At 51.7% G+C, this 18475-nt stretch overlaps 1 protein-coding gene across 1 annotated transcript; it reads left to right on the top strand.

Annotated features, from left to right (window-relative positions):
* Nucleotides 1-3008: 3008 nt before the first annotated feature.
* Nucleotides 3009-4430, top strand: LOC120394500 (paraneoplastic antigen Ma1 homolog). The gene has a single exon (XM_039518723.1). It carries the CDS (start codon nucleotides 3029-3031, stop codon nucleotides 4406-4408), a length of 1380 nt encoding a protein of 459 aa, XP_039374657.1. The 5' UTR covers nucleotides 3009-3028; the 3' UTR covers nucleotides 4409-4430.
* The last annotated feature ends 14045 nt before the right edge of the window (nucleotides 4431-18475 follow it).

Here is an 18475-nt window from a genome sequence, read left to right as displayed (position 1 = left end):
CAGCAGCCTTCACATCCCTTTAAAGCCATCCCACTCCAGGTGGATTCTAGCCATTGGCAGGTCCACGGAGTACTCAGATAGGGCCACTATCGTCACGTACTCCCCTGGCAACATGTCCTCTGGCTTCACCAGATGTCCCTTGACTATAGTTACATCCGAGCCAGTGTCTCGCCATCCCATGCATTCAACACCATTGACCTTTGCCTCCTTAATAAACCTCTCACTCCCTTGCCAAGCCTCAGTCCTGACATAACTGGTGAGCTTATCCCCTCCCCCCAGGCCACTGGAGACGATGGGGTTGGCATTAGCCACTGCTCTGCTTGCACCTGGAGTTAAGGTGGAGCTGTTGGGACTTGGTTCAGCCTGGGAGCTCAGGGTAATGGAGTTGGCATTTACTGTGGCTTTGGGGTTGCTGTCTTTGGGCTGCTCTTTAGGGTCGGGCAATCTGGTCTTATGTGGCCAAGCATACCACAGTGATAGCATTTAACCGGTTTATTCTTGGGGTGAGAGTTCCCACCCTCTGGGCCCCTGTGAGCAACCTTATAAGAGTCAGCCCGGTTTACCTTTAAATCCTTCCCTCCTCTTGGAACTGCGGAGGAGAATGGTGATTAGTTTTCCCCAGGGTTTACACCCTTCTTGAGCCCTGTTTTGGGTATGGGCATCCGCAATCTCTGCCGCCCCGTAGGACTGACTCAGGGTCCCTATCACACACAGCTGCTCTCACCTGGTCAGGCACAATGTCTAAGAACTGTTCCAAAGTTATTAAATCCAGCAGCTAAAACTCCCATGTGCCTTTGCTCCCATAACCCATTTTTTAACAAAACCCATCAGCTTATGAGCACATTCCACAAAAAGTACAATCATTAGACATCTTAAACTTTCTAAACTTAACTCTGTAAGAATTCAGGAGTAACTGAACCGCCTTAACACAGAATCTTTAAACCGCCCATAATCCAAGGCTTTGTTCCCCAATCTGCTTCGTTAAATACCTCCTGGCTTTTCCAGTCAGTCTGGTCAGCAGGACAGGCATTTGCTGATCATCGTAGATCCAGTACAGATTGCAGAGGCGTCTAAAGGCCCAAGGTAGACAAAAACTCCTCTATATCCTCAGTATCGTTGTAGATGGGACATATCCTTCCCAGCTTTTCTCCGGTGGTGGGTAAAGTATACCAGGGGTGATGACTTTTCTGCTGTTCTTCCATTGCTTTTTTGACTTGGAGCCGAAGCCTGGCAGTTTCTTGTTGCATCTTCTGGGTCTCCTGTTCCAGCTCCTGTTGCCTCTGGCGAGCTTTCTCTTCAGCAGCCAGTAATTCCAGACGCCCCTTACGAGCTTTTTCTTCTCTCTCATCAGCCTCCTTCTTTCTTTTAGCAGCTTCTTTCTCTCTTTCAGCAGCTTCTCTTTCGAATTCAGCTATTTTTTGCCTTTCCAGCAATCGAAGATCTGCTAGTTTCTGTTCATGCTCCAGTTGCAGTTTATTTGCTGCCTTATTTATTCTAATTGTTTCTGCATTTTCTGTAGCATCAGGTAAGGGCTGTGCTCCTGCCTCCTGATCACTGGCCGTTAACAGATCTCTCATTTCTTGATTTGTAGCTTTCTTTCTAAAGCTTATCCCCTTTTCTGAACACAAATCTTCCAGGGCTTTTTTGTCAAGACCCTTATATGCTCTTTGCTCATCCATTGCAACTGCTCCTTAACCAACCAAACTCTCAATACCAAAATTCCAATTTGGATAGCGCGGGGTTCTGACCCAAAGCTTAATTGACCTGGTTCTGTGGATCCAAGCCCGACTACGCCACTGTGACGGTGCTGCCCGTGGGAGCCAGCTGAGGTCACTCAATCAGGGTGAACTGCAAACCAAACGGGGCAGACAAACCCCAAATGCTGGTGGTTATTCCAATACTTAGATTTACCAACCAGCACAAAACAGCTTCTACAGTACCTCACCGGTCACTTAGAAGTCCAAACCACGCAGTTCCCTTAAAGTGCCCAGCCTCAGGCCTCCGTCCAGACACACCTGTCAGATATGATGATGATTCCTGAGAATCTTACTTCATCATATATGTAACCCCTTTGGGGTCTAGAGAGCATGGCCCCTTTAAATCTTTTTCCCAAAGGGGGAGGGGGAGAGTAAGAAAAAAGGAGGGAAACTCCAGGGGGCAGGGCTGGAGCTGGAGGGAGAGAGAGGAGAAGCAGCATGGCTGGCCCTGGGGAAGGAAGCAGAGAGAACCTGCTGGAGGCCTGAGGAGGACAAGCCTGATCGGGGACAGCCCAGGACAGGAGCCAGGAGAAGTCCTGTGCCGGGGGGAATCGCCCGAGAAGGACAGGCCAGAGCTGGACCCAGTATCACGGTTGCCCGGAGCTGCCTGGGGCTGTGAGTACTGGGGCTTGTGACTCCGCACTGGGAATAAGGAGGGAGGCTGTTAGATAGTTAAGTGGGGAGGTGGCCGCTCTGTGGGGCTTTGCAGAGAGCGGCAGAAGAGGCACCGGAGGGGTTTGCTGGGGAGAGTTCACTGGCGCTGAAGACGACCAGGAGCACCCAAGACTCACCACCGGACTGGAACTTTGCTCAGGGCTCCTGAACACGGTGTACAGACACTGTCAGACTGTGCTACCGCTGGGTCCGTGGGGCCTTGGTTTGAATGCAGCCCTGTTTTTCTGCTCCCCCTATATTTCCCCTTGTTGTTTTTCTCCTCCCAGCCCTCTGTAAATAAATATCTCCCTTTGTTATATAGACTGTGCTTTTCCTGTGGGTGGGTGTGTTCACTCTGGGGGTTTGGAACAGGTGCCCCTGGGGTGGAAGGGATTTCTCCTGCTGCATTCCTGCGCGCGCTGTCTCTTGGCCAGAGCTGCCTGCAGAGCAGACTCCATCTTGGCCACGAGGGCGCTAAAGTTACACTTGGTGGCCCGTACGGGGATTTGCAGCACACACACACACATACTCACACCCCTAAGTTGCGCACCCTGGGCTTTTTCTTCACAGAGAAAAGAAACTCCTGAGTGACTTTCATCTCAGTAAAAAAAAAAAAAATGGAGAGAGGATTATTAGAAGACCTGTGCCGAGGGGCACGAATCCCAGTAACCAAAGCTGTGCTGGTGGCGGGGTTCCCAGAAGAGATGGAACCAAATGAGATTGAGGAGAGCTTAGATGCAGCTGAAATACTGGGGAGGGTAAAGGTCCACACCCGTATTTACAACCGCAAAGTGAAGGGCATGGTAGCACTATGTACTCACTCCAAGGAAGCAGATCTTGACAAAGTGCCCAAAGAGGTGAAAGTAGAAGGTATCCCCTGGACAATTCTCGGCGCAGAGCAGTCCCCTCCTAGTGTGCCTGAGTCACTTGAGGTGGATTCTTTAGCACAGAAATTGCAAGCTCTGATGGTAGATGAGAAGCGGACAAGAGAAGAATTAATTTTAGCATTAGGAGGGGCTCCAACACCTGCAGCACCCAGCCTGGTGGGATGGGCCAAAGAGCTGGGAAATGCTCTCAAAGATGCATTGAAGCCGGTGCATGAAAATGCTCCATACAAGCGGTTACGTTCATTCTCGGGGGTGTCACCTGTACCCTCAGGGGAGGATGATTATGAAACATGGAGGGATTTTACGGTGCCACTTGTCCAAGAGTGGGAATGCTCTGATGCTGAGAAGCGGAAACGGGTGCTTGAGAGTCTGAGGGGACCTGCCATGCGAATTATCCGAACCCTGAAAGACTCACAACCAGCTGCCACAGTGCAAGACTATTTAACCGCTCTTGAGAGTGTCTATGGTGCTACTGATAGCAGTGAAGACCTGTATTATCGTTTCCGCCATACCTATCAGGAGCCCCACGAACGATTGTCTGATTTCATCAGGAGACTAGAGGATTTGCTACAGCAGGTAGTGCGGAAGGAGGGCATCCCCACCAAGCGCATTGATTTCGCTAGGTTGGACCAAATCCTCCGGGGCACCCGACAAGATGGGTTGATGTTGTGGAAACTGCAGCTGAGGGAGCGGGCCCAAAACCCACCCCCATTCCACAAGCTCATTCGAGAGATACGTGAGGAGGAGGACCGATTGTTGCAAGCGGATGCAGTGTTGCAGCCGAAGATGGCAGGGAGTCACACCACCACAGTGCTTGGAGAGATGGAGGATGCCCCATCAGTGGCAGCAGCACTGAGAGATTTGACCCGAGAAGTGGCCATGATGAAAGCTCAGGGACATACTGTGCCATCCTCAAGAGAGGAGAGTAGCAGAAGGGGTGATAGCCAGCGTGAAGGTTTCTGTTATAACTGTGGAAGAGATGGTCACTATGCCTTCGACTGTCAAAACAAGACAGATCATGCAAGGGTATCTCAGAGATTGCAGCAGACCATTAGGAGGCTTCAGGGAAACACCAACAGGGCTTGGGGAAGGAGCAACCCAAGACCCTGAAATTCCAAGGCTCCCCAGAAAAAACCACAAACAGAGGCTACCCACGTGGGCTGATAGGCCCCCAAGCTATAGTACCTGTTCGTGTAGAAGGACGATTGTGTGAGGCATTGCTGGACAGTGGATCACAGGTCACCATACTTTATGAATCCTACTACCGAGAACACCTGCAGCACTTGCCCCTGCGTCCCCTGTCTGGCCTGACAGTCTGGGGAATTGGCTGTGACTCCTGCCCCTATCGGGGATATATCCTGTTAAATGTTCAGTTCCCAAAGAATGTTGCGGGGGTAAACCAGGAAATAGAAACTTTGGCACTGGTCTGCCCAGATCCAAAGGGAAGAAAGTATGCACCTTTAATCCTAGGGACAAATGCAAACCTGTTCCAGAGGTTGGCGTGGAAATGCCGTGAGATGGCAGGGAACAACTATCTGCAGGAGCTGCCAATGCATGCGTTATGTAAAGCTGCATACCAGCGAGCCAGGGGGCCCCCATCCCAAGAGAAGACCAAGGCTAGGCCTTTTGGGAGGGATAGTTTCCAGTTTGGGGATTCCCCCATTCCTGCTGAGTGGAAGGACCGCCTGTGTGAGAAGTTAATCAAGAGGAAGGCTGTTTTCTCTATGCACGAATGGGATGTTGGGTGTGCACATGATGTGGAGCACCATATCCAAATGCAGGATGGTCGGCCTTTTCGAGAGAGGTCGAGACGATTAGCCCCCGCTGATATTGAAGATGTGAGGCAGCACCTACAGGAACTGGTTCAAGCAGGTATCATTGAGGAATCCAGGAGCCCCTACGCATCGCCGATCGTCGTAGTACGAAAGAAAAGTGGAAAGGTGCGCATGTGCGTCGACTATCGCACTCTGAACCAGCGGACGATCCCTGACCAATACACAATGCCCCGGGTGGATGATGCTTTGGATAGCTTGAATGGTAGCTGCTGGTTCTCTGTCCTTGACCTCCGCAGTGGATACTATCAAGTGCCCATGGCACCCGAGGACCGGGAGAAGACAGCATTCATCTGCCCTTTAGGATTTTACCAATTTAATCGCATGCCTCAAGGAGTATCTGGAGCTCCAGCCACATTTCAGCGACTCATGGAGCGGGTGGTAGGGGACATGCACCTGTTGGAGTGTCTGGTATACCTGGATGACATTATAGTGTTCGGGCGCACTTTAGAAGAACACGAGACTCGGCTGTGCAAAGTCCTGGATCGTTTGGAACAGGCTGGCCTCAAGTTATCCTTAGACAAGTGCATCTTCTGCCAGACATCCGTGCGGTATGTGGGACACATAGTGTCTGCAGATGGTATAGCTACAGACCCAGAGAAGGTGAAGGCGGTAACTACCTGGCCGAGGCCCACAACTCTCAAGGAATTAAGGTCATTTCTGGGATTCTGTGGCTATTACCGCAAGTTTATCAAGAATTTTTCGCACATCATACATGCACTCACAGAGCTCACCAAGGGATACCCCCCCACAAATAAGAAGAAGGGGAACTCACCTCGCCATAAATACTTCAATGTGGGTGCACCTTTTGGGAAACGGTGGACTGCTGAGTGTGAAGAAGCTTTCCATAAAATCATTCAACAGCTCACGCAAGCACCTGTTTTGGTGTACGCTGATCCCACCCAGCCGTATGAACTTCATGTTGATGCAAGCTACACTGGTTTAGGCGCTGTCCTTTATCAAGAGCGTGAGGGCAAACTCCGACCGGTAGCATTTGCAAGTCGAGGTCTCACACCGCCTGAGAGAAACTACCCTGCACATCAAGTGGAGTTCCTGGCATTGAAATGGGCCATCACAGAGAGGTTCCATGACTACCTCTATGGGGCCAAGTTCACTGTAAAAACTGATAATAACCCTTTGACATACATCAAGACAACAGCAAAATTATCCGTAGCAGGACACCGGTGGTTAGCGGCACTCTCTGCCTATGATTTCACTCTGCAGTATCGACCCGGTCGAACAAACATGGATGCAGATGCCTTGTCTCGGCAACCTCACTCTAAGGATTTATTACTCAATGATCAGATGAATGTGGGGACCTCTGAACTGAGAGCTTTATGCCAACGGGTATCCATTGTGGAGGAAAAATCCACAGCCAATGGAGAACGGGCAATTGACTGTCTGGGTGCACCACCAGAAGCCATACCCATAGCCTACTCAAGTTTTACTAGAGTACTGGACCCACAGCTGCCCAAACTAAAGGATCGAGAGGTAGAGTACGCCCAGCGAGCTGATCCACGGATGAAGGACATCCTTTATGCATTGGAAAGGGGAAAAGATCCCAGGGCTATTCGACCGAGTCACCCAGAGGAGGCCCTTTTGCTGAAAGAATGGGATCGCTTATTGGTTCGGGATGGACGACTTTACCGAGGGCAGAAGCATCCTCAGAGGCCTCACCATAAGCAGTTGGTGCTACCGCAGAAGTACCGGCAAGGCGTGCTAGAGGCCTGCCACGATCGAATGGGGCATCTGGGAATCGAGCGGTTGGAGGCCCTAGTTAAGGCAAGATTCTATTGGCCCCGAATGGGGCCTGACATCGCCCACCATATTCGCACCTGCACCAGATGTATCCAGCGAAAGACTCTGCCTAAGCAGGCAGCTCCTCTTGTCAGCATCACAAGTTCTGCACCCATGGAGCTTGTCTTTATGGACTTTCTGTCATTAGAGCCTGACCGCCGGGGTACTGCAAATATCTTGGTGGTCACTGACCATTTTACTCGTTATGCCCAGGCTTATCCCACCAAAGATCAAAAAGCTTCCACGGTTGCCAAGATCCTGTGGGAAAAGTTCTTCGTCCACTATGGGTTGCCCGCCCGACTACTCAGATCAGGGACGGGATTTTGAAAGTCGATTAATAAAAGAACTTTGTAAGATCATGGGGATAAAAAAATCACGCACCACCCCTTATCATCCCCAAGGGGATCCACTACCAGAACGATTCAACCGCACGCTACTGAACATGCTGGGAACTCTGGAGCCTCAGCAGAAAAAATACTGGAGCCAGCACGTAGAGCATTTGGTTCATGCATATAACTGCACTCGACACGATGCAACTGGGTTCACACCATACATGTTAATGTTCGGTCGAGAGGCCCGGTTGCCGATCGATCTCTGTTTTGAAGTGTCTTCAGATGGGGCACTCCCAAAAACATACTTGGGGTATGTGGCGCGCTTAAGAGATCAACTGAAAGAGGCATATCGAATAGCGACGCAAGCAGCTGGTCACCAGAATCAAAAGAATAAAACCCGATATGATCAGCGAGTGAGGCAACAGGAGATTCGGGTTGGTGACCGAGTTTTGGCCCGAAATCTCGGCCTACAGGGAAAACACAAAATTGCAGATCGTTGGGAGTCACACCCGTACATTATAGAGAAGAAACTTGGGGATCTACCAGTGTATCGCATACGCCCTGAGGGCAGTCGCGGCCCCACCAAAACTCTCCACCGGAATCATCTGTTACCTATAGGACAAGTATTGTTTCCCTGTGAGGATGTTTCCACAGATTCTGAGACTCCCGGACCTGCAAGTCGGACACGGTCCCAACGACGGAAATATACCCGTCCTCTGCAAACACCCAGCTCCTCGGAGAGTGAGGATGAAATAGGGTTTGGTGAACATCCAGTTGGGAATGACCTGACCTAATGGATCCTTTTGTTGTCACGCAAAGAGATGGTGAAGGGGAAGACCCCACACTGAGCATTCCCGAGGCCTCACTGTCCCAAGCTGTGGAGACCCCCCAAGAACATGATGAGGAAGGTTCAGTGCAGGCAGAGAACCCTGTACCCCAAACAGCCACTTTAAACCCAGATGCACTTGAATTTGTACCTCAAGGACCCATCATCTTGCCTCCATGTCCAGTGGTGTCACCTCAGCCAACATCCGACAGCCAGCCTAGACGTTCCTCTAGGGAAGGGAAGCCCAGGTGTGTGCTGACGTATGATCGTTTAGGGGAACCCAGTGACCTACAGCTTCCTGGGGTGCCACGGGGGGCGAGCTGCCTCATGGGAAACCTGTTCCACCCCTCGGGGTCCTGTGGGATGGATGATGGGAAGGCTTCTGATGAATGGGGGCCCTGGGTCTCCTGCTGGGGATCCATGGCTTAAAGTTGTCTACCTTGATGGGGACATCAAGGATTATTTCTTTTGGGGGGGGAGAGTGTAACCCCTTTGGGGTCTAGAGAGCATGGCCCCTTTAAATCTTTTTCCCAAAGGGGGAGGGGGAGAGTAAGAAAAAAGGAGGGAAACTCCAGGGGGCAGGGCTGGAGCTGGAGGGAGAGAGAGGAGAAGCAGCATGGCTGGCCCTGGGGAAGGAAGCAGAGAGAACCTGCTGGAGGCCTGAGGAGGACAAGCCTGATCGGGGACAGCCCAGGACAGGAGCCAGGAGAAGTCCTGTGCCGGGGGGAATCGCCCGAGAAGGACAGGCCAGAGCTGGACCCAGTATCACGGTTGCCCGGAGCTGCCTGGGGCTGTGAGTACTGGGGCTTGTGACTCCGCACTGGGAATAAGGAGGGAGGCTGTTAGATAGTTAAGTGGGGAGGTGGCCGCTCTGTGGGGCTTTGCAGAGAGCGGCAGAAGAGGCACCGGAGGGGTTTGCTGGGGAGAGTTCACTGGCGCTGAAGACGACCAGGAGCACCCAAGACTCACCACCGGACTGGAACTTTGCTCAGGGCTCCTGAACACGGTGTACAGACACTGTCAGACTGTGCTACCGCTGGGTCCGTGGGGCCTTGGTTTGAATGCAGCCCTGTTTTTCTGCTCCCCCTATATTTCCCCTTGTTGTTTTTCTCCTCCCAGCCCTCTGTAAATAAATATCTCCCTTTGTTATATAGACTGTGCTTTTCCTGTGGGTGGGTGTGTTCACTCTGGGGGTTTGGAACAGGTGCCCCTGGGGTGGAAGGGATTTCTCCTGCTGCATTCCTGCGCGCGCTGTCTCTTGGCCAGAGCTGCCTGCAGAGCAGACTCCATCTTGGCCACGAGGGCGCTAAAGTTACATATAAAAGAAAAGGTTCTTCCAATCCCAAAGGATCAGCCACATACCCAGGTCCAATTATAACTTAGATCTTACCCAAAATACACGCTATAGCCAATTCTTATTAACTAAGCTAAAATTTATTAAAAAAGAAAAGATAGAGAGTGTTGGTTAAAAGGTTAATCTACAGACAGACTTGAATTCAATTCTTGAGGTTCAGAAACACAGCAGAGATGAGCTTGTAGTTGCCAAAAGTCCTTTTAGAAATAGTCCCTTGGTTATAGTCCAATTTCCATATTCAGGGTGGCTCCAGTCAGTGACTGGGGATCTCAATCCTTATGGCTTAAGGTTTCCCCCTCTTGAAACCCAAAGCAGATCTGAGATGAAGCAGGATCCTGCCCCAGGGTTTTTATACATTTCCAGCAGCCTTTCGGCCTGAGAAAACAATAGGCTCAACTCCTTCTCCCAAACATCCTGGCAATTAGCACAGAGTAATTTACCCATTAAACAGTTCAGATACAGGTTAGCACAACCTTCAAAGAGACACAGAGACAATAATACTATTTTACTCAAGTATCATTATAAATGTTAATATTCCTTTTTTTTGATCTTTGAATTAAAACTATAGCAATAGACAAGACTTGTTTGCTTGCATCCCAAGACCTGAGCAAACATCTCCCCTTCTACCTCTAACAATGCCAACTTGCATTTCAAAGCTCTAGTCATTGACAGATCTTCCTAACCCGTCCTTAAGGTTCACCCCTGGGTCAGGTCAGTCTGTGAGTTAATTAACTCTTTCTGGCCCTGTCATTTTACAATATCTCATTGAATCACAGTCATAACGTCACATGGGCCTGAACTAGAAATGAGCTCCTCTTCACATGTGTGGGTCCCCGCCACTCCCTGGGGGTCTGCTAGGGAGACCAGATGTCCCAAATTTATAGGGACAGTCTCAATTTTTGGGTCTTTTTCTTATATAGGCTCCTATTACTCCTCACCCCGTCCCAATTTTTCACACTTGCTGTCTGGTCACCCTCGGGTGTGCACATGTGTGGGTCCCAGCTGCTCCCTGCCCCCCCTCCTTGAAGCAGGTGTGCAGGGTTAGTGCCCTGGGAACTGCAGGGCACCAGTGGACATGGGGCTGGCTGCAGACAGGGGCGTGGGGCAGGGCTAGCTGGAGGCAGGGAGTGTGACATGGGCTGGCTGCAACAGGAGCTGGCTGTGGGCAAGTGGTGCAGACAGGGGCTGGCTGGGGGCAGGTGGTGCAGACAGGCTGTGGTGGGGAAAGGGGCTGTGGCAGGGGTCAGGGGGGTGGCAGGGGCTGTGGGCAGGGGCTGGGGCTGGCTGCGGGCTGGGGCTGCGGGCAGGGGGCGGAGGGTGGCAGGGGCTGTGGGCAGGGGCTGGCTGCAGGCAGGACTGTGGCAGGGGCAGGCGGGATGGCCGGGGCTGTGGGCGGGGGCTGGGGCTGGCTGCGGGCAGGGGGCGGAGGCGTGGCAGGGGCGGTGGGCTGGGGCTGGGGGTGGCTGGGGGCAGGTGGTGCAGACAGGTTGTGGCGGGGAAAGGGGCTGTGGCAGGGGTCAGGGGGGTGGCAGGGGCTGTGGGCAGGGGCTGGGGCTGGCTGTGGGCAAGTGGTGCAGACAGGCTGTGGCGGGGAAAGGGGCTGTGGCAGGGGTCAGGGGGGTGGCAGGGGCTGTGGGCAGGGGCTGGGGCTGGCTGCGGACAGGGGCTGTGGGCAGGGGCGGAGGGGTGGCAGGGGCTGTGGGCAGGGGCTGGCTGCAGGCAGGGACTGTGGCAGGGGGAAGGAGGGATGGCAGGGGCTGTGGCAGGACAGATGGCAGGGGCTGGCTGTGGGCAGGGGCTGGCTGTGGGCAAGGGGTGCAGGCAGGGGGTGGCTCTGGTAGGGGAAGGGCAGGGAGAGGCTGGCTGTGGGCAGGACGGATGGCAGGGGGTGGCAAGGGCTGGCTGCGGGTGGGGGAGGGTGGCAGTAGGGGTGGCAGGCGGCAGGCGCTGTGGCAGGGGGCAGGAGATGTGGCACGACGGATGGCAGGGGCTGGCTCTGGCCAGGGGGTGCAGACAGGGGCTGGCGGGGGGGGGCAGAGGCTGCGGGCGGGGGAGGGTGGCAGGGGGCAGAGGTGGGCAGAGGGGGAGCGGGGGGCTGCAGACACTCACCCAGGGAGAGCGGCTGGGAGCAGGAGGTGGCTGCAGGCAGGGGCTGCGGGCGGGGGGGCCGGGGGTGCAATGGGGGGTGGCAGGGCAGGGGGTGCAATGGGGGGTGGCAGGGCAGGGGGTGCAGACAGGGGGTGCAATGGGCGGGTGGCAGGGCAGGGGGTGCAGGCAGGGGGTGCAATGCGGGGGTGGCAGGCAGGGGGTGCAGGCAGGGGGTGCAATGGGGGTGACAGGGCAGGGGGTGCAGGCAGTGGGTGCAATGCGGGGGTGGCAGGGCAGGGGGTGCAGGCAGGGGGTGCAATGCGGGGGTGGAAGGGCAGGGGTGCAGGCAGGGGTGTAATTGGGGGTGGCAGGGCAGGGGACAGGCAGGGGTGCAATGGGGGTGGCAGGGCAGGGGTGCAGGCAGGGGTACAATGGGGGTGGCAGGGCAGGGGGTGCAGGCAGGGGGTGCAATGGGGGGGTGCAGGCAGGGGGGGCAGGCAGGGCGTGCACTGGGGGGGTGGCAGGGCAGGGGCTGCAGGCAGCAGGCAGGGTGGCAGGGCCTGGCAGGGGAACAGGCAGGGAGCGGGGAGGTGCAGGCAGGGGTGCAATGCGGGGTGGCAGGGCAGGGGTGCAGGCAGGGGGTGCAATGCGGGGGTGGCAGGGCCGGGGGTGCAGGCAGGGGGTGCAAGGGGGTGTGGCAGGGCAGGGGGTGCAGACAGGGGGTGCAGGCAGGGGGTGGCAGGGCAGGGGGTGCAGACAGGGGGTGCACTGGGGGGTGGCCGGGCAGGGGGTGCAGACAGGGGGTGCAATGCGGGGTGGCAGGGCAGGGGCTGCAGGCAGGGGGTGCAATGAAGTGTGGCAGGGCAGGGGCCGCAGGCAGGGGGTGCAATGGGGGTGTGGCAGGGCAGGAGGGGCAGGCAGGGGTGCAATGGGGGTGGCAGGGCAGGCGGCAGGGTGACAGGGCAGGGGCTGCAGGCAGGGGGTGCAATGGGGGTGCAATGCGGGGGTGCAGGCAGGGGCTGCAGGCAGGGGGTGCAGGCAGGGGGTGCAGGCAGGGGTGGCAGGGCAGGGGCAGGGTGCCCGGGCCGGGGGTGCCGGCGGGGGGTGCAAGGGGGGTGTGGCAGGGCAGGAGGTGCAGGCAGGGGGTGCAATGGGGGTGGCAGGGCAGGGGTGCAGGCAGGGGTGCAATGGGGGTGGCAGGGCAGGGGTGCAGGCAGGGGTGCAATGGGGTGTGGCAGGGCAGGGGTGCAGGCAGGGGTGCAATGGGGGTGGCAGGGCAGGGGTGGCAGGGCAGGGGTGCAATGGTGGGTGGCAGGGCAGGGGTGCAGACAGGGGTGCAATGGTGGGTGGCAGGACAGGGGTGCAGGCAGGGGTGCAATGGGGGTGGCAGGGCAGGGGTGCAGGCAGGGGTACAATGGGGGTGGCAGGGCAGGGGTGCAATGGGGGTGGCAGGGCAGGGGCTGCAGGCAGTGGGTGCAATGGGAGGTGGCAGGGCAGGGGTGCAGACAGGGGTGCAATGGGGGTGGCAGGGCAGGGGCTGCAGGCAGGGGTGCAATGGGGGTGGCAGGGCAGGGGTGCAATGGGGATGGCAGGGCAGGGGTGCAGGCAGGGGGTGCCATGGGGGGTGGCAGGGCAGGGGTGCAGACAGGGGTGCAATGGGGGTGGCAGGGCAGGGGTGCAGGCAGGGGTGCACTGGGGGGTGGCAGGGCAGGGGGTGCAGGCAGGGGGCAGGGTGACAGGGCCTGGCTGCAGCAGGGGGTGCAGGCAGGGGGAGCGGGGGAGGGGTGCAGACACTCACAGGGGGGGGGGAGCAGCCTGAGCAGCAGGAGGCAGCCAGGCCCCCACCAGGCAGCAGGAGGAGCCCCAGGGCCAGAGCTCCGAGGAGCAGCAGCAACAGGGCCAGGAGGCAGCTCACATGCCTCCCGCAGTGCAGCATGGCGCCCCCCGGCGGCCGGTTTGTGTGAACCAGTGCGAACCGGCTCCAGCTCACCCCTGTGTAGATCTGCTCTTCCTGTTCTACAAAGAAAATACGACCGGAGGCCCTGACCCTGCAGACCCCGATCTGCACTGCTGGGCATTGTCCCCTGGACATCAACAGTCATTCCGGTGCCCAGGCTAGAGAGACTTAGACACACACTGAGCTTCCTTCTCAAGGTGTTGTCCCGTTGAAGTCGTGGCGCTCAGCGGGGTTACAGTAAACTGCCCGTTAGGGATTGGGGTCAAAGTAATCAATTAGAGGGCTTATGAACGCTGAGCTTGAGAGCCATATGCAATGAAACAAAGCTCGGGATAGGCTTTCATTTACTTATCTAGTTCTTTCCCTTTGTTTTCAAGGTGAACTCCAAGAAGAAATTAGTAAGTTGTGACCTCCTCTGATGCAATGGTTTGTGTGGAGTTGCATGCTAGGCTGTGTCTACTCTGGCGACTGAACAACAAAACTGTTGTCGTTCAGAGGTGTTAACCCTCTTTCCCCCCCCGAAAGACAAACGTTTTGCCACAACAGGTGCCAGTGTGAACAGCACGTTGTTGGCAGGAGAGAGCGAACGCTGCTCATTGGGAGTGGAAATAGTTTGTCAGCCAAAGAGCTACCAAACAGCAGCTACGCTGCCCAGCTTTTAGCGACAGGGCTTTGCCGACAGTCCTGTCGCTAAAAGCTGCGTAGTGTAGACAAAGCCCTAGTGAGCACTGTAGGCTTAATTCACCTGTAGGGATATGGCAGGACACCCCAGGATCTGTGAATACATTTAAAGTCTGGGATTTTCAAAAGCACCTAAGGCAGTTAGGCGCTCACTTGCCACTGAATGTCAGTGAAACTTGGGTCCCTTCAAACCTGGAAAATCCAAGCTCAGATCACAGCACCAGGCACAATGTTGAGAAGTTGAGTACACCAGGTCCGGGCCTGCTAGGGACTCCATCACACCAGGGAAGCCTTCGGCATGGGAGATCCAATTGCTTTTTAGTCTAGACATCAAAGGGGCCCCCAGAGTAGCAGAAAATCCAGTCTTCTGCCTCAGCCACATCATTATTAATTATTGTTATAAAAATGCTGGAATGTGTTGCCCAAGGTGTAATCTTTGGCATAAGGTGTACAGCTGGGCTGGGGGGGGGTTCTTTTCTTTTCTTTTCTTTTCTACTTTTGAGGGGGCGATTGTAAATTCACTGAAATATGTTTTTCAGGGCCCTGAAAGTATTTGCAAATTTGGGCTGAATTCACTGAATAATTTCAATGGAAAACACTTAAGAATTCAGAAATGGTAAAATGGTTTGTTTAAAAAATGTGAATTCAAATCAATGTTTCATTTCAAAAGTGTCAATCTGAATTGATATTTTGTTTCAAAATAGCAATTCAAATTGATATTCAAAACAGTTTGTTCAATCAAACTGTTTTGTTTTTTTCATTCCTCATTTTGTGAAGGAAAAAACAAACTGAAACAACAAACGTTGGGTGGGGGGGGCGATGGTCAGTTTGGCCACTGATCAGAAAAATCAACAATTCACTGAGTTACACAGCTGCTAACAGCTCTTATTCTGTTAACAAGAAAAATAGAAAAACAAGCCATATCCTCAAATTGTTAGTAAAGTATTAGTGATTTTAAGGTCTAGTTTTTCATTCTTTCCACATGTATAACTCCCAGAGTAGTTGTTAGGAGTTTGGAATGCACAACAAATGGAAAAATTCAGTAACAAGTGAGTAGACAAAAACATATTCCACCCATCAAAATAGTAATGCTTTTAAAATAATTTTAAGAGCCCGACCCTACACAGGATTACACATGTGAATAATGCTCTTCCTGTGCATAAAGATTTGCAAAATTGGGCATATCTAACACATTTCTGACATGTAACCTTAGGGGAAACATATACAATAATACGCGTGAATAATTTTGTGCTTATAATGAAAACTGTATCTGTAGGCACCTGGACAGGAGCAGGGCATTATAGCTATTTGTATCTGTTTTGCTTTTTCTTCTTTCCGTAGGGAGATTGCAGGCAGAAATGGGTAAGTTAGCTTTTTCCTCATTTTCCCTTCTGTAAATAGTCATCTCACATTAAGGATTTTAACTCTGTTCTCCAGCGCAGTCCCCCTCCCTCCCCAAGGTTCACTATGCACTAAGGTCACCAAAAGGCAATGGAAGAAACATGAAAGGGAACAGAAATAAAGTTTCCAACAGAAACTCTGATGCTGTTTTATTGTTCGCTGTAGCATCCAAGTGATTAGAGGCCGAGGCCCCAATTCAGCATAGCACCTAAGCAAGTGTTTAACTTTAGTCTTGAAACACATGCTTAAGTGTGTTTAAGCTTACTAAACTGCTCAAGACAGTTAAGACCAAAGCAGACTGTGAAGAACTTCCAAAAGCTCTCACAAAACTAAGTGATTGGGCAACAAAGTGGCAAATGAAATTTAATGTGGATAAATGTAAAGTAATGCACATTGGAAAAAATAACCCCAACTATACATACAATATGATGGGGGCTAATTTAGCTACAACGAGTCAGGACAAGATCTTGGAGTCATCGTGGACAGTTCTCTGAGGATGTCCACGCAGTGTGTGGAGGTGGTCAAAAAGCAAACAGGATGTTAGGAATCATTAAAAGGGGATAGAGAATAAGACTGAGAATATATTATTGCCCTTATATAAATCCATGGTACGCCCACATCTCGAATACTGTGTACAAATGTGGTCACCTCATCTCAAAAAAGATATTCTAGTGCTAGAAAAGGTTCAGAAAAGGGCAACTAAAATGATTAGGGGTTTGGCGAGGGTCCCATATGAGGAAAGATTAAAGAGGCTAGGACTCTTCAGCTTGGAAAAGAGGAGACTAAGGGGGGATATGATAGAGGTATATAAAATCATGAGTGGTGTGGAGAAAGTGGATAAGGAAAAGTTATTTACTTATTCCTATAATACAAGAACTAGGGGTCACCAAATGAAATTAATAGGCAGCAGGTTTAAAACAAATAAAAGGAAGTTCTTCTTCACGCAGCGCACAGTCAACTTGTGGAACTCCTTACCTGAGGAGGTTGTGAAGGCTAGGACTATAACAGGGTTTAAGAGAGAACTGGATAAATTCATAGAGGTTAAGTCCATTAATGGCTATTAGCCAGGATGGGTAAAGAATGGTGTCCCTAGCCTCTGTTCGTCAGAGGATGGAGATGGATGGCAGGAGGAAGATCACTTGATCATTTCCTGTTAGGTTCACTCCCTCTGGGACACCTGGCATTGGCCACTGTCGGTAGACAGGATACTGGGCTAGATGGACCTTTGGTCTGACCCAGTACGGCCGTTCTTATGTTCTTATGTAAGTGCTTTCCTGAATTGGGCCATAACGTAATTGAGTTGTGGCATACAAGGGACAGTCTAAACCTATTAGATTGGCATTATCAAAAGCACCTGGGACTGGCCTAAATTTGCTCTTACTGAAGTCAGTGGTGAAACTCCCACTAACTTCAGTGGGAACAGAGCTAGGAAAATACTGCCATCAATCTTTATAGTAAAAGCAACAGCACTGATAAAGACCCAGAGAATTGTAGAAATGCAGAACTGGAAGGGACCTCAAGAGGTCTTCTAGTCCTGCCACTTCCCCCCATCCTGCCTTGGTACATGTGGGTGAAGCATACCTAGACCGTCCCTGACAGTGTTTGTCTGACCTGTTCTTAAAAACCTCCAGTGATGGAGATTTCACACCCTCCCTAGCTAGAAAAGCAAATAAATATTGAAGGCTCAAGTCATATCAACAAACTCTTCGCATTTTAGGATTTGATCCTGCTGTCTTTGCACTCTCGATTACCAGTGAAGCCAACAGGAGATTAGGGTCTGTGAAGCAGGATTGGCCTGAATCCTACAGATAATTCAGAGCTGCCAACCTTTGAAAGGATTGATCTGTATGTGTAGTGAATCCATAAGGGTAATGCAACACGAAAGAAAATGTTAGTACTGACGATCTTGATACTGGGAATTAATTTAAAAATGAAAAAAAAATCCTTGAAATTTTTATTCACTTAAAGTTCTTAAATAATTTAAATGAAAATATTAAATGAATGATATAATTTGTATTTGTTTTTGTTTTATTTTAGGGAAACACCTTGACAATATCAGTAAGTTCTATTTTTCTTCTAATGAAACATCTAAGTTTTAGGCAGTAAAGAAAAATCCCATGTAATAACAATTGAACCCAGATATTGCAAAGACTTAAGCCAATATGTAACTTTACGCAATTCAGTGGGACGACTACACATGAATAAGTGTTTGCAGGATCAGGCCTAAATCTGGATGCACTCGGATAAAATATTACAAGCGTCTAATTATTTATGTGGATTTCTTTCTCTCTCTTTTAGGTGAACTCCATGAAGAAATTAGTAAGTTATATTTCCCCCAGTCGAAACTTTTTTTGGAGGGTGAAAGTAGAATGAATTATATTACAAAAATAGATAGGATTAAAGAAATGCTGTCTGTACCTTTAAGGAAAATCGCTGGAATGCTGGAGTCCAGGTGTCAGGAAAACAGACATTAACATAGAACAATTGCACCGTTTAAGGGCAATTGGTGAAGCATTAGCCTTAGATCGATAGGAGTTAGTAAGGAAGTAGGATATGCATGCTATGCCCCAGGTGAATTTTGCTGTTTTTCTCCTTTGTCCCTTTGTTTGATTCCCGCTCTTTTATCTGTATAAATAAGACTGTTTGGGTCTTGCATGGCCACTCACATTATCTGAATGTTATTGGCGGAGCGCTGCGCTAATAAAAACAGAGTGGTCTGACAAATTGTGAGTCTTGATTCTAACTTTGACAGGAGGGTGTTACTTTCCATTATAACATCATTTTATTTTTCTACCCTCAAAACTCCTGCAGCTTTAGATTAGACATACAGTGAATGATTTGATGTAAAGAAGCAATGTGAGAAAATGTTTAGTGACTAGAAGTCAGGGGTACTGACTCAGAATGCTGAC

The sequence above is a fragment of the Mauremys reevesii genome, unplaced genomic scaffold, assembly GCF_016161935.1.
Source record: "Mauremys reevesii isolate NIE-2019 unplaced genomic scaffold, ASM1616193v1 Contig62, whole genome shotgun sequence".
Classification (NCBI taxonomy): domain Eukaryota; kingdom Metazoa; phylum Chordata; order Testudines; family Geoemydidae; genus Mauremys; species Mauremys reevesii.
The sequence above is the reverse complement of the archived record's forward strand: the minus strand, read 5'-3'. Positions and strand labels throughout refer to the sequence as shown.

Coding starts and splice junctions, on each gene's coding strand:
- LOC120394500 (XM_039518723.1), top strand. CDS start 3,029: ATGGAGAGAGGATTATTAGAAGACCTGTGCCGAGGGGCACGAATCCCA.